General features: G+C 49.3%; 1 protein-coding gene across 1 annotated transcript in view; it reads left to right on the forward strand.

The window, feature by feature from the left end:
* Window positions 1-4427: 4427 nt before the first annotated feature.
* Window positions 4428-14475, forward strand: part of ptprz1a (protein tyrosine phosphatase receptor type Z1a) — a 298658-nt gene continuing 288610 nt past the window's right edge. Inside the window, exon 1 of the mRNA XM_070901676.1 lies at window positions 4428-4573. Within this exon, the coding sequence (XP_070757777.1) occupies window positions 4522-4573 (52 nt within the window). The 5' untranslated portion in view covers window positions 4428-4521. The remainder of the gene's footprint in view (window positions 4574-14475) is intronic.

Below are 14475 nucleotides of genomic sequence, written 5' to 3' on the forward strand. Positions count from 1 at the left end.
AGCTCATGGCAAGAGGAGATTGCACATATCGTATGAATCAAGGCCATTGAGGGATTTATGAACAAAAGCTTTGAAATCAATGGATTGAGGGATGGGGGACCAGTGGAAGTCAGTGAGGACTGGAGTGATCAGTGAATGGGACTTTCTTTGGGATAGGATGCGGGCAGTGGATTTCAGAATTTTTTTAGGAGCATATAGATTCAAGGCTCTGCCTTTCTCTGATTTGAAAGTAATTTGGAGCAGGCACTATAACTGCTGTTGGCTTGCAGTGCTCTCAAAGCAGTTATGACTAACAAACAGCAGTTTAACGGTAGCAGTGCTGTTATTCAGTGATGCAGAGCTCATAGTAAAAGTCAGTGCCACTTACGCACAGACTAATTCACTTCAAGTGAATAACACTCAGACATGCAGACGCATTCACTTTTGGTCAGTGCAACTACAAGAGAGAGAGATCCACTCATTTTCAGTCAATGATACTCACGTTCACACCCAGCATGATACCCAGTCTCCTGTCATCATCATAGGCAGTCCCTCGGAATCGAGGAAGACTTCCTTCCACTCCTGAAGTGAGTTCTTTGGTGGCTGAACAGTCCAACACGAGAGCCACAGACTCTGTCACAGGTGGGACAGATAGTCGTTGAGGGAAGGGGTGGGTGGGATTGGTTTGCCGCACGCTCCTTCCGCTGTCTGCGCTTGATTTCTGCATGCTCTCGGCATTGAGACTCGAGGTGCTCAGCGCCCTCTTGGATGCACTTCCTCCACTTAGGGCGGTCTTGGGCCAGGGACTTCCAGGTGTCAGTGGGGATGTTGCATTTTATCAGGGAGGCTTTGAGGGTCTCCTTGTAGCACTTCCGCTGCCCACCTTTGGCTTGTTTGCCATGAAGGAGCTCCGAGTAGAGCACTTGCTTTTGGAGTCTCATGTCTGGCATGCGGACTATGTGGCCTGCCCAGCAGAGCTGATCGAATGTGGTCAGTGCTTCAATGCTGGGGGTGTTAGCCTGAATGAGGATGCTGATGCTAGTATGTACAGTGACGGTAGGGCCAATTCAAAATCAGTAGTATGGATATGCTACTGGATTTTCAATCCCGTTTCACTTAGTTTCCTCTTTAACCACTGAGAAAACCGCCGAGAATACTGGTGCAAGATCCATTTTCTCGCCAGGCGATTATTTTTAACTTAATTATGGAAATTTTCACCAGCGTTACTTGCAAAATGTTAGTGGTTTTTCGGGGCGGGCAATCGGGCATTGAGGGGCTCTCGGGAAAGTCTAGCCCTTTTAATCCCACTGTTTGAGAATCCGAATTCAGTAAAAAATGGAAAAATTGTACAAACTCAACTGGTTCACTAATGGATTTTAGAGAATTATTTTTTTAAAGATGGGAGTGTTATTAAGAGGAGAGAGGTGGAATTTAAATAAATGCACTGTGCTCATTCACAAAATGCCTCTGACAGTGCCTGCATAAAAACAGGTTAGATCCTGTATGTGTGAGCGCAAACTGCAGCCTCTCACTCATGGTATTTGTGAGGTTTTTTAAACATGAGAATTAACAACTGGACTTGTATTTTTCTATGATCTAAATGACCACTGCCACCCTCAATAACAGACTGGCGCAAACACCGAGGCTGCCTGCAATATCAGGTTTGTCCTGTCAGGTAATGTAACACAGGTGCTGGCTTTTGTATACATATGCTTCCTCTAGCAATGACTTTCTCAGTGATTGACAACAGGGAGATTCCTCTGTAGTTGCCGCGGTCGAACTTGTCCTCTTTTTTAAAGATGGTCACAATCACTGCATCTCTGAGATCTCCCGGCTTGCTCTCCTCCCTCCAGATGAGAGAGATGAGGTCATGTATTCGCGCCAAAAGTGCCTCTCCGCCATACTTCAGTGCCTGACCACACTTGATCAGCTCCGCTGGGTGGGCTACATAGTCTGCATGCCAGACACGAGACTCCCAAAGCAAGCACTCTACTCGGAACTCCTTCACGGCAAACGAGCCAAAGGTGGGCAGAGGAAATGTTACAAGGACACCCTCAAAGCCTCCCTGATAAAGTGCAACATCGCCACTGACACCTGGGAGCCCCTGGCCAAAGACTGCCCTAAGTGGAGGAAGTGCATCCGGGAGGGTGCTGATCACTTCGAGTCTCATCGCTGAGAGCATGTAGAAATCAAGCGCAGACAGCAGAAAGAGCGTGCGGCAAATCAGTCCCACACACCCTTTCCCTCAATGGCTATCTGTCCCAACTGTGACAGGAACTGTGGTTCTCGTATTGGACTGTACAGCCACCTAAGGACTCATTTTTAGAGTGGATGCAAGTCTTCCTCGGTTCCGAGGGACTGCCTATGATGATGATGATATGCTTCCACCGAGCTCAGAAGTGAACCTCAACCAATGATGTTAACTAAGTAATTGTCTGCTGAAACTAAATGAGGGGTCAATGTTCACCAGATGCTGCTCAGTCACACAAACCTTAACCACTTAGGTACTCGTATAAGATTCTTATTTACGAACAGAACTGCTCACATTCAGCCACTGTCGGCTCTTTACTAGCTTCCACAATTTCACTGGCAGCAAGAGTCTCGCAGTCACAACCACTAAGGCTACATTTATACTACAGCTAACTGAGACCACTTGCAGTCAGCAGACCCTTGCTATAATACCACAAGGTCAATGCAGGGAGGCTGTTTCCTCTGGCTGGGGAATCTAGAATTAGGGGTCACAGTCTCAGAATAAAAGGTTGGCCATTTAGGACTGAGATGAGGAGACATTTCTCCACTCAAAGGGTTGTGAATCTTTGGAATTCTCTACCCCAGAGGGCTGTGGATGCTCAGTCGTTGAGTATATTCAAGGCAGAGATTTTTGGACTGTAAGGGAATCGAGGGTTATGGGGATGGTGAGGGAAGGTGGAGTTGAGGTAGAAGATCAGCCCTGAATGGCCTACTCCTTCTCCTATTTCTTATGTTCTTGCCGTCCGGTTGACTGGTACCCAGATGCAGCAACGATGGAGTTCGATGCATACTTGCTCTGACAGAGTTTGGCTCCCCAGGTGCGTGGTATTTTTGTTGTGCTAAGGAGGAGCAGTGGAGGAGGATACTTTCTCTCCTGCCATCAGAAACATTCCATTGAAACTCTTACAAGCTTTCACGGCACTTTTGAAAGTTGGCTTTCTACTGAACTGAAGTTATACTGCAGCTGGTGCAAGCTCCAATTGTGGTCACTGCAGCTGGTGTGAACACCAGGTGGGGACAGTGCAGCTGGTGGTGAACTCCCAAGTGCTAAGTCTGGCCCTATGCACTGTGTTCAGGTTCAGGCTGCACGATGCTCCCTTGGCTGCAGTGCATTCCAGCACACTGCTGTGGCGGTGGTAGCATAACGGGACCCTGACAATCAGATTCAACACACCTGGCTGTTCTGATAGTGTCACTTGTTTAGATTGGATTGAGGGAATCCAGCACGTCTGCGACTAAACCTGACCCCCTTACCCGGCATCAATCATAGACCAAAAGAAAAATGTGTCTACAATTCTAGTGCTTCAATAAGGGAGCCAGATTTATTACTATAAACGCCAGGAGCGAGCTGGCAAACACCAATCTCCCGGAATACCATCGCCAGTACAAAGGCAGCTGAAATTCTCACACACGGTGAAGCAGATCACATTCAGACACAAGTTAACAGCTCAGGCTTCTCCCGGAGTATCTCGCATTCACTCATTTAGTGGGATGTTTACATTCACTGTCTGAGAGTGGCTGTCACAGCAATAGGCAGGCAAACGCTCACATTCATTGAGATTCTCTCAGTCACTCATCCTCTCTCTCACACACACACAGAACCAGATTCAGATTCACTGTTACTCTGAGTGAGGTGCTGTACTCAACCTCTCTCTCACACACACACAGACTCACTGATACACTGAGGTGTTCTGCTCAGCCTCTCTCTCACTCTCCCTCTCAACCGCCCCCCCCCCGAGCCAGATACACTGTTACACTGAGTGAGGTGTTTTGCTCAGCCTCTCTCTCTCTCTCTCACACACACACACCGATATACTAGACAAAGTGCTCTACTTAGCCTCTCTCTCTCTCACACACACAGACTCACTGACACACTGAGTGAGGTGCTTTGCTCAACCTCTCTCTCACACACACTCACATCCAGATTCAGACTCACTGATACAGTGAGGTGTTCCACTCAACCTCTCTCTCGCTTTCACACACAGACTCACTGACACACTGAGTGAGGTGCGTTGCTCAGCCTCTCTCACACACACATACACACTGAGTGAGGTGCTTTGGCTCAGCCTCTCACACACACTGATACACTGAGTGAGGTGCGTTGCTCAGCCTCTCTCACGCTCTCTGGAGTCACTCTCGGCTGCCCTGTCACACAGGTTCAGTCACGGGCTCCATGCACAGCTCTTCCCTCCCCACCGTCTGATACAAAGCAACAACAAGGAACCTCTTCACCAGAAGGACTTAATCTGTTACCTAATCCAACAAGTTGTCGCCGGACCAGGCTCCGTGGACATGCTGCCCGAGTCTCGCTGGATCCTTGCAGTCCTTTGTATCTGTCAATTCGGTGAGTGCTACATTAATCGATCCGCGGAGTCGGTGTTGTGGCGTCTATACCTCATTAAAAAATAGTCACATTTCTTCCGATATTCGCCACACGTAAGTGAGATTTAATAAATCATTTCAGTGTTTGGGGGGTTTTTATTATTAGGTCCTCGAGGCTCAACCGAAAAGAGAGCGCAGAGAGAGAGAGAGAGAGAAGTACGTCCCAATATAATGTGGGATATTCATCTTAACAAAACTCAAACTGCAGCCGAATCTTTATTGAATCTTTATTTGACCTTTTTTCTGAGTTGTGATGCTGTTGGTTGGTGACTGGGACTCCGGGCTGCGGACTGGACTGGTGTTTGTATGTGTGGATTGGTTTGTGTGTATGTTTGGGAACTGATGTATGTTTGTGTTTGTATGTGAACTGGTGTGCGTGTTTGTGTGTGAGAACTGGTGTGTCTTTGTGTGTGTGTGCGCGAACTTGTGTGTGTGTGTGTGTGTGTGTGGACTGGGGTTTGTATGTGGGGGGGGGGGGGACTGGGGTGTGTGTGTGTGTGGGGGGACTGGGGTGTGTGTGTTTGTGTGTGTGTGGGGACGAGGGTGTGTTTGTGTGTGTGTGGGGGGGGGGGGACTGGGGTGTGTGTGTGTGGGGGGGGGGGGACTGGGGTGTGTGTGTGTGTGGGGGGGGGGGAACTGGGATGTGTGTGTGTGGGGGGGGGGACTGGGGTGTGTGTGTGTGTGGGGGGACTGGGGTTTGTGTGTGTGTGGGGACTGGGGTGTGTGTGTTTGTGTGTGTGTGGGGACTGGGGTGTGTGTGTTTGTGTGTGTGTGGGGACGAGGGTGTGTTTGTGTGTGTGTGGGGGGGGGACGAGGGTGTGTTTGTGTGTGTGTGGGGGACGACGACGAGGGTGTGTTTGTGTGTGTGGGGGGGGGGGACTGGGGTGTGTGTGTGTTTGTGTGTGGGGGGGGACTGGGGTGTGTGTGTTTGTGTGTGTGTGTGGGGGGGGACTGGGGGGTATGTGCGTGTGTGGGGGGGGACTGGGGTGTGTGTGTGTGTGTGTGTGGGGGGGGGGGACTGGGGTGTGTGTGGGGGGGGGGACTGGGGTGTGTGTGGGGGGGGGACTGGGGTGTGTGTGGGGGGGGGACTGGGGTGTGTGTGGGGGGGGGACTGGATGTGTGTGGGGACTGGGGTGCGTGTGTGTGTGTGGGGACTGGGGTGTGTGTGTGTGTGGGGACTGGGGTGTGTGGGGACGTGTGTGTGTGTGTGTGGGGACTGGGGTGTATGTGTGTGTGTGTGTGGGGACTGGGGTGTGTGTGTGTGTGGGGACTGGGGTGTGTGTGTGTGTGGGGACTGGGGTGTGTGTGTGTGTGTGTGTGGGGACTGGGGTGTGTGTGTGTGTGTGTGTGGGGACTGGGGTGTGTGTGTGTGTGTGGGGACTGGTGTGTGTGTGTGTGTGGGGACTGGTGTGTGTGTGTGTGTGGGGACTGGGGTGTGTGTGTGTGTGTGTGTGGGGACTGGGGTGTGTGTGTGTGTGTGGGGACTGGGGTGTGTGTGTGTGTGGGGACTGGGGTGTGTGTGTGTGGGGACTGGGGTGTGTGTGTGTGTGTGTGTGGGGACTGGGGTGTGTGTGTGTGTGTGTGTGTGGGGACTGGGGTGCATGTGTGTGTGTGTGGGGACTGGGGTGCATGTGTGTGTGTGTGGGGACTGGGGTGTGTGTGTGTGTGTGGGGACTGGGGTGTGTGTGTGTGTGTGGGGACTGGGGTGTGTGTGTGTGTGTGGGGACTGGGGTGTGTGTGTGTGGGGACTGGGGTGTGTGTGGGGACTGGGGTGTGTGTGTGTGTGGGGACTGGGGTGTGTGTGTGTGTGTGGGGACTGGGGTGTGTGTGTGTGTGTGTGTGTGTGGGGACTGGGGTGTGTATGTGTGTGGGGACTGGGGTGTGTATGTGTGTGGGGACTGGGGTGTGTATGTGTGTGGGGACTGGGGTGTGTATGTGTGTGGGGACTGGGGTGTGTGTGTGTGGGGACTGGGGTGTGTGTGTGTGTGTGTGGGGACTGGGGTGTGTGTGTGTGTGTGTGTGGGGACTGGGGTGTGTGTGTGTGTGTGTGTGGGGACTGGGGTGTGTGTGTGTGTGTGGGGACTGGGGTGTGTGTGTGTGTGTGGGGACTGGGGTGTGTGTGTGTGGGGACTGGGGTGTGTGTGGGGACTGGGGTGTGTGTGTGTGTGTGTGGGGACTGGGGTGTGTGTGTGTGTGTGGGGACTGGGGTGTGTGGGGACGTGTGTGTGTGTGTGTGTGTGTGTGTGTGTGTGGGGACTGGGGTGTATGTGTGTGTGTGTGTGTGTGGGGACTGGGGTGTGTGTGTGTGTGGGGACTGGGGTGTGTGTGTGTGGGGACTGGGGTGTGTGTGTGTGGGGACTGGGGTGTGTGTGTGTGTGTGGGGACTGGGGTGTGTGTGTGTGTGTGGGGACTGGGGTGTGTGTGTGTGTGTGTGTGGGGACTGGGGTGCATGTGTGTGTGTGTGGGGACTGGGGTGCATGTGTGTGTGTGTGGGGACTGGGGTGTGTGTGTGTGTGTGTGGGGACTGGGGTGTGTGTGTGTGTGTGGGGACTGGGGTGTGTGTGTGTGTGTGGGGACTGGGGTGTGTGTGTGTGTGTGGGGACTGGGGTGTGTGTGTGTGGGGACTGGGGTGTGTGTGGGGACTGGGGTGTGTGTGTGTGTGGGGACTGGGGTGTGTGTGTGTGTGTGGGGACTGGGGTGTGTGTGTGTGTGTGTGTGGGGACTGGGGTGTGTATGTGTGTGGGGACTGGGGTGTGTATGTGTGTGGGGACTGGGGTGTGTATGTGTGTGGGGACTGGGGTGTGTATGTGTGTGGGGACTGGGGTGTGTATGTGTGTGGGGACTGGGGTGTGTGTGTGTGTGGGGACTGGGGTGTGTGTGTGTGGGGACTGGGGTGTGTATGGACATGTGTGTGTGTGTGGGGACTGGGGTGTGTGTGTGTGTGTGTGTGGACTGGGGTGTGTGTGTGGGGACTGGGGTGTGTGTGTGTGTGTGTGGGGACTGGGGTGTGTGTGTGTGTGTGTGTGTGTGTGGGGGGGGACTGGGGTGTGTGTGTGTGTGGGGTGACTGGGGTGTGTGTGTGTGTGTGGGGTGACTGGGTGTGTGTGTGTGTGTGTGGGGACTGGGGTGTGTGTGTGTGTGTGGGGACTGGGGTGTGTGTGTGTGTGTGTGGGGACTGGGGTGTGTGTGGGGACTGGGGTGTGTGTGTGTGTGTGGGGTGACTGGGGTGTGTGTGTGTGTGGGGTGACTGGGGTGTGTGTGTGTGTGGGGTGACTGGGGTGTGTGTGTGTGTGTGTGTGTGTGTGGGGACTGGGGTGTGTGTGTGTGTGTGTGTGGGGACTGGGGTGTGTGTGTGTGTGTGTGTGTGTGAGGGGACTGGGGTGTGTTTGTGTGTGTGTGTGTGGACTGGGGTGTGTGTGTGTGTGTGGACTGGGGTGTGTGTGTGTGTGTGTGTGGACTGGGGTGTGTGTGTGTGTGTGGGGACTGGGGTGTGTGTGTGTGTGTGTGTGGGGACTGGGGTGTGTGTGTGTGTGTGTGTGGAGACTGGGGTGTGTGTGTGTGTGTGGGGACTGGGGTGTGTGTGTGTGTGGGAACTGGGGTGTGTGTGTGGGAACTGGGGTGTGTGTGTGTGTGTGGGGACTGGGGTGTGTGTGTGTGTGTGTGTGGGGACTGGGGGTTGTGTGTGTGTGGGGACTGGGGGTTGTGTGTGTGGGTGGGGGCTGGGGAGTGTGTGGGGACTGGGGTGTGTGTGTGTGTGGGGTGACTGGGGTGTGTGTGTGTGTGGGGTGACTGGGGTGTGTGTGTGGGGACTGGGGTGTGTGTGTGTGGGGACTGGGGTGTGTATGTGTGTGTGTGTGTGAGGGGACTGGGGTGTGTGTGTGTGTGTGTGTGTGTGGGGACTGGGGTGTGTGTGTGTGTGTGTGGACTGGGGTGTGTGTGTGTGGACTGGGGTGTGTGTGTGTGTGTGGGGACTGGGGTGTGTGTGTGTGTGGGGACTGGGGTGTGTGTGTGTGTGGGGACTGGGGTGTGTGTGTGTGTGTGTGGACTGGGGTGTGTGTGTGTGGACTGGGGTGTGTGTGTGTGTGTGGGGACTGGGGTGTGTGTGTGTGTGGGGACTGGGGTGTGTGTGTGTGTGTGGGGACTGTGGTGTGTGTGTGTGTGTGGGGACTGGGGTGTGTGTGTGGGAACTGGGGTGTGTATGTGTGTGGGAACTGGGGTGTGTGTGTGTGTGGGAACTGGGGTGTGTGTGTGTGTGGGAACTGGGGTGTGTGTGTGTGTGTGGGAACTGGGGTGTGTGTGTGGGAACTGGGGTGTGTGTGTGGGAACTGGGGTGTGTGTGTGTGTGGGGACTGGGGTGTGTGTGTGTGTGTGTGTGGGGACTGGGGGGGTGTGTGTGTGTGTGTGTGTGTGGGGACTGGGGGTTGTGTGTGTGTGGGGACTGGGGGTTGTGTGTGAGGACTGGGGGTGTGTGTGTGGGTGGGGGCTGGGGAGTGGTGCGTGTGTGTGTGGAGTGGTATGTGTGTGTGGACTGGTGTGTTTGTGAGTGGAGTGGACTTATGTTTGTGTGTGTGGACTGGTGCGGGGTTGTGTGGAATAGTTTGTGTGGAGTGTGTGTGTGTGTGTAGATGGCCAAATGGATCTTCACCTTGCCGAGTTGCAGTGATGAGGAGGGAAGGTGAACCAAAGGGGGCTTCAGTTCTTGCAGCACTTCATATTAAGATGTGCCCATAATGTCACTGCAGCTTTATTGAGCGGCAGAAGTTGCGAGAAGGTTTGAAGAGACTGGGGTTTTTAAGAAACCCAAATGGGTGACCTGTTTTGACCCAGCAGTGTGTGTAATACTTACTGCATTACACCATATATTTGTGTAAATTATCACCTTTATTATTTAACGTATCCTAGAAAACCTTCATCAGTTTTATGGCACATTTAGCCAGCTGTTACAGGGACTTCTCATCGCTTTGCCTATTGATGAGCAAATATATCATGGGTTTAATTTGTAATTAGGCGAAGAATATTTTTGAAATTGAGAACTGGTGCATATTAGCAGAATACAATACAGGACACGCTCCTCTTGCAAAACCCAACAACCTGGAGGGTTTTACTCTATTTTGATACAAACCTCAATTCGTTTTGCAGCTCGATGTTCTTCGTTAGATTCTGTTAAGGACAGGTTGATTACTCTGGGGCTGTTCCTCATGCCTGTTAAAGCCAGCAATGAAGGAGAAAGACTGAGAGTGCAAAGAAAGGTCCCATACAGATGTTTAAAAGAGATACTATATTGTAATCAGTAGGCTTGCTGTTGGACAAGCTCTGTTTTCGACCAGTGCTACCAATCTCTCAGTGGATTGTTGAACTCAGCCTTATTGACTGAGGCTGGTTGGAGTCATTGAAAACTAACCTTTTCTACAGTCAGCTATGTAGCTACTAATCCCAGTTTTCTATTTTTCTAAGCCAAGCTTGGATCAAAATGATTGGAGGAGGGGGCGGTGGAGGAAGAAAAACTGGCAGGTGGTGAATGAACTCTACTGAACCATATTCTTTCACCTCTGCCGCTTGGGTTCAAATCCAGCCCAGACTGTGATGAAAATGTCCTTTCTGATAAATGGTCCTATGTGAGATTAGGTTGAGCAGTCCCCTGTGGATTCAAGGCCAGAGTGGCGATGACTCATAATTCAGCAGGGGTTGTTGGGTGTGCTTAATTGGAGGTCACAGTTGGACCTACAGTTCAAATCTTTCTCGTAACCAGGTTAACTTAATAAATTTTACATAAAGAGGGGTTGACGATTTGTGTTCAAAGTCTCTTGAAAGAATCAAATGTTGTTTTAGCTTACCCATATGAATAGTGCTGTTGCTGTGCCATTTGTATTTTGTAAAAAGAAAAAAAGACTTGGATTTATATAGCGCCTTTCACGACCATTGGACGTCTCAAAGCGCTTTACAGCCAGTGAAGTACTTTTTGGAGTGTAGTCACTGTTGTAATGTAGGTTTTCTGTGATAAAATTTCGCACTTTAAATATTTATGGACAATGCAAAAAAATTGCATGCAAGTCGAGTACTGAATGTCAAAAGTCATCAGCAACTTGAACTTTGTGTAAATGTAACAGAGAGTAGTAATGACCTCAACGTATAGTGATGCGGTAAGTTTATTTGAATCTCTGCAATTATACAATTGCATAAAGCTTTCATGATCTCATGGTTTTTTTAAGATTGATGTACATAGCAGAAATTAAGAGAATTGAGGAAAAGGACTGTTAATTCCATCCTCCTGTCCACATACCATTGCTAACAATGAAGAAGTTTATTCCTGCTCTGATAATGGAGCTGTTATGAAAGGTAGCATTAAATGAAAAATACGGATCTTCAACTAACCATTGTGCTGATCATTTTGAATACCACAAAGATCTTTTGCTTTTGTTGTCCAGCTTTCTTCTCACAACCCCAATGAGGAATCACACTTTAGACTGATTGTGACGCAATTTCATCCAGTTGGATTACAGTTTAAAAAGTATACAGCAGAAGGCAAAGAACATATCACAGAAAATAAAGATTTAAATGCTTTTTTATGCTAAATGCACTGCCATGTGGATCAAAAAGCTAAACATTTTTAGAACAGTACATATTCAGCAGACACTAACCTACTATTTTCAGTGATGCTTTGACTTTTATTTCCCCCCAAGTGAACTCAAATATTTCATTGTATTTTGATGGAGGTTGAATGGTCAATTCTAATTTCCATTGAAAAACCAGAAAAGATAAGCTGGCTTCAATCTGATCGATTGATTCTAATAGGTTCTCTTTGTATCCAGTTTCTTGCTTGTAAAGTTGCATTCCTTTGTCTTTCTTTACATTTTTACTTTTATCCTTGTGCTTCCTATGTAAGATTTAATCTTCACTTTCTGTCTTGTTAATGTTTTGTTGTCTTTCTCCTTATTTACATTGGTCATCTATGTTGGGTTATTCTGGTCAGAGAAAAGCATAAGCTCGAGTAGCACGTCTCATATAATTTGAAGCCGTCAACTATAGATAACAGAGGCGTGGCCATTTTAAATACATGTTCTGTTAGGTTTTGAGAGCTGCCAGGGCAATGATGAATGGCATAGTTTGGCAATAGCTTGCAGCCCTGTATAATAGATGAAGAGGCCAAGAAGTTTATGGATGGAAGAGTAGACTACAAATGTCATTGATATAAATGAGATCATGCACCAGCCACAGTGACATTCAACCTCTCAATTGACTATCTGACATCTCCAAAGAGATTCACTTCAACCAGCCTATAGTTGCTTAATCAACTCATGTAGTAGTACAGCTAACTAGAAAATAGCAAGAAGTTCTGAGCAAAGCAGTCCTTTCTTCTCTCCTTGCTTATTGCTGCTGTTTCTACTTCTATGGTTGAGCTCCCTTTTTATACTTCTTATTTTTCCAGAATTTTTCAACCTCAAGGATGTGAGTAACATTTTAAAGTTGTAATAAGTATCTAGCTTCATTTTTAGAAGTTGCATTACCTTTCACTCTTCCTTCTGTAATTGAGAGCGTGTCTGCTCAGAGTGTCACTCTAGCGTCAGCTGCCAAGAAATCCGTGAGAGGGGCCTGCCGATGACACTTTCAGTTTCTCTTCCCTTTCTCTCGGAGGCATCTGGAACACCACTCCACAACATTCCACAATGATGCACCTGAGATTTGGATCTCATGGAGGAGCAGGGTGAATCAAAATGCATCCCACACTCTCTTGTTTTGAACCTTGGTGCTGATGTGGTCTGCACCTCGTTGCTCAGGGAGAAATTTAGAACTCAGCAGAGGAGGACAAAGGGTTTGATTAGGGCAGGGAAAATGGAGTACGAGAAGAAGCTTGCAGGGAACATTAAGGCGGATTGCAAAAGTTTCTATAGGTATGTAAAGAGAAAAAGGTTAGTAAAGACAAACGTAGGTCCCCTGCAGTCAGAATCAGGGGAAGTCATAACGGGGAACAAAGAAATGGCAGACCAATTGAACAAGTACTTTGGTTCGGTATTCACTAATGAGGACACAAACAACCTTCCGGATATAAAAGGGGTCAGAGGGTCTAGTAAGGAGGAGGAACTGAGGGAAATCTTTATTAGTCGGGAAATTGTGTTGGGGAAATTGATGGGATTGAAGGCCGATAAATCCCCAGGGGGCCTGATGGACTGCATCCCAGAGTACTTAAGGAGGTGGCCTTGGAAATAGCGGATGCATTGACAGTCATTTTCCAACATTCCATTGACTCTGGATCAGTTCCTATCGAGTGGAGGGTTGCCAATGTAACCCCACTTTTTAAAAAAGGAGGGAGAGAGAAAACAGGGAATTATAGATCGGTCAGCCTGACATCGGTAGTGGGTAAAATGATGGAATCAATTATTAAGGATGTCATAGCAGCGCATTTGGAAAATGGTGACATGATAGGTCCAAGTCAGCATGGATTTGTGAAAGGGAAATCATGCTTGACAAATATTCTGGAATTTTTGAGGATGTTTCCAGTAAAGTGGACAAAGGAGAACCAGTTGATGTGGTATATTTGGACTTTCAGAAGGCTTTCGACAAGGTCCCACACAAGAGATTAATGTGCAAAGTTAAAGCACATGGGATTGGGGGTAGTGTGCTGACGTGGATTGAGAACTGGTGGTCAGACAGGAAGCAAAGAGTAGGAGTAAATGGGTACTTTTCAGAATGTCAGGCAGTGACTAGTGGGGTACTGCAAGGTTCTATGCTGGGGCCCCAACTGTTTACATTGTACATTAATGATTTAGACGAGGGAATTAAATGTAGTATCTCCAAATTTGCGGATGACACTAAGTTGGGTGGCAGTGTGAGCTGCGAGGAGGATGCTATGAGGCTGCAGAGTGACTTGGATAGGTTAGGTGAGTGGGCAAATGCATGGCAGATGAAGTATAATGTGGATAAATGTGAGATTATCCACTTTGGTGGTAAAAACAGAGAGACAGACTATTATCTGAATGGTGACAGATTAGGAAAAGGGGAGGTGCAAAGAGACCTGGGTGTCATGGTACATCAGTCATTGAAGGTTGGCATGCAGGTACAGCAGGCGGTCAAGAAAGCAAATGGCATGTTGGCCTTTATAGCGAGGGGATTGGAGTACAGGGCAAGGAGGTGTTACTACAGTTGTACAGGGCCTTGGTGAGGCCACACCTGGAGTATTGTGTACAGTTTTGGTCTCCTAACTTGAGGAAGGACATTCTTGCTATTGAGGGAGTGCAGTGAAGGTTCACCAGACTGATTCCCGGGATGGCGGGACTGACATATCAAGAAAGACTGGATCAACTGGGCTTGTATTCACTGGAGTTCAGAAGAATGAGAGGGGACCTCATAGAAACGTTTAAAATTCTGATGGGGTTAGACAGGTTAGATGCAGGAAGAATGTTCCCAATGTTGGGGAAGTCCAGAACCAGGGGTCACAGTCTAAGGATAAGGGGTAAGCCATTTAGGACCGAGATGAGGAGAAACTTCTTCACCCAGAGAGTGGTGAACCTGTGGAATTCTCTACCACAGAAAGTAGTTGAGGCCAATTCACTAAATATATTCAAAAGGGTGTTAGATGAAGTCCTTACTACTCGGGGGATCAAGGGGTATGGCGAGAAAGCAGGAAGGGAGTACTGAAGTTGCATGTTCAGCCATGAACTCATTGAATGGCGGTGCAGGCTAGAAGGGCTGAATGGCCTACTCCTGCACCTATTTTCTATGTTTCTATGTTTGTTTTTGTATGAAAAAATGAGAGAGGATCTCATTGAAACATTTAAAATTCTGACGGGTTTAGACAGGTTAGATGCAGGAAGAATGTTCCCAATGTTGGGGAAGTCCAGAACCAGGGGTCACAATCTAAGGATAAGG

This window comes from Pristiophorus japonicus, chromosome 15 (assembly GCF_044704955.1).
Source record: "Pristiophorus japonicus isolate sPriJap1 chromosome 15, sPriJap1.hap1, whole genome shotgun sequence".
NCBI lineage: Eukaryota > Metazoa > Chordata > Chondrichthyes > Pristiophoridae > Pristiophorus > Pristiophorus japonicus.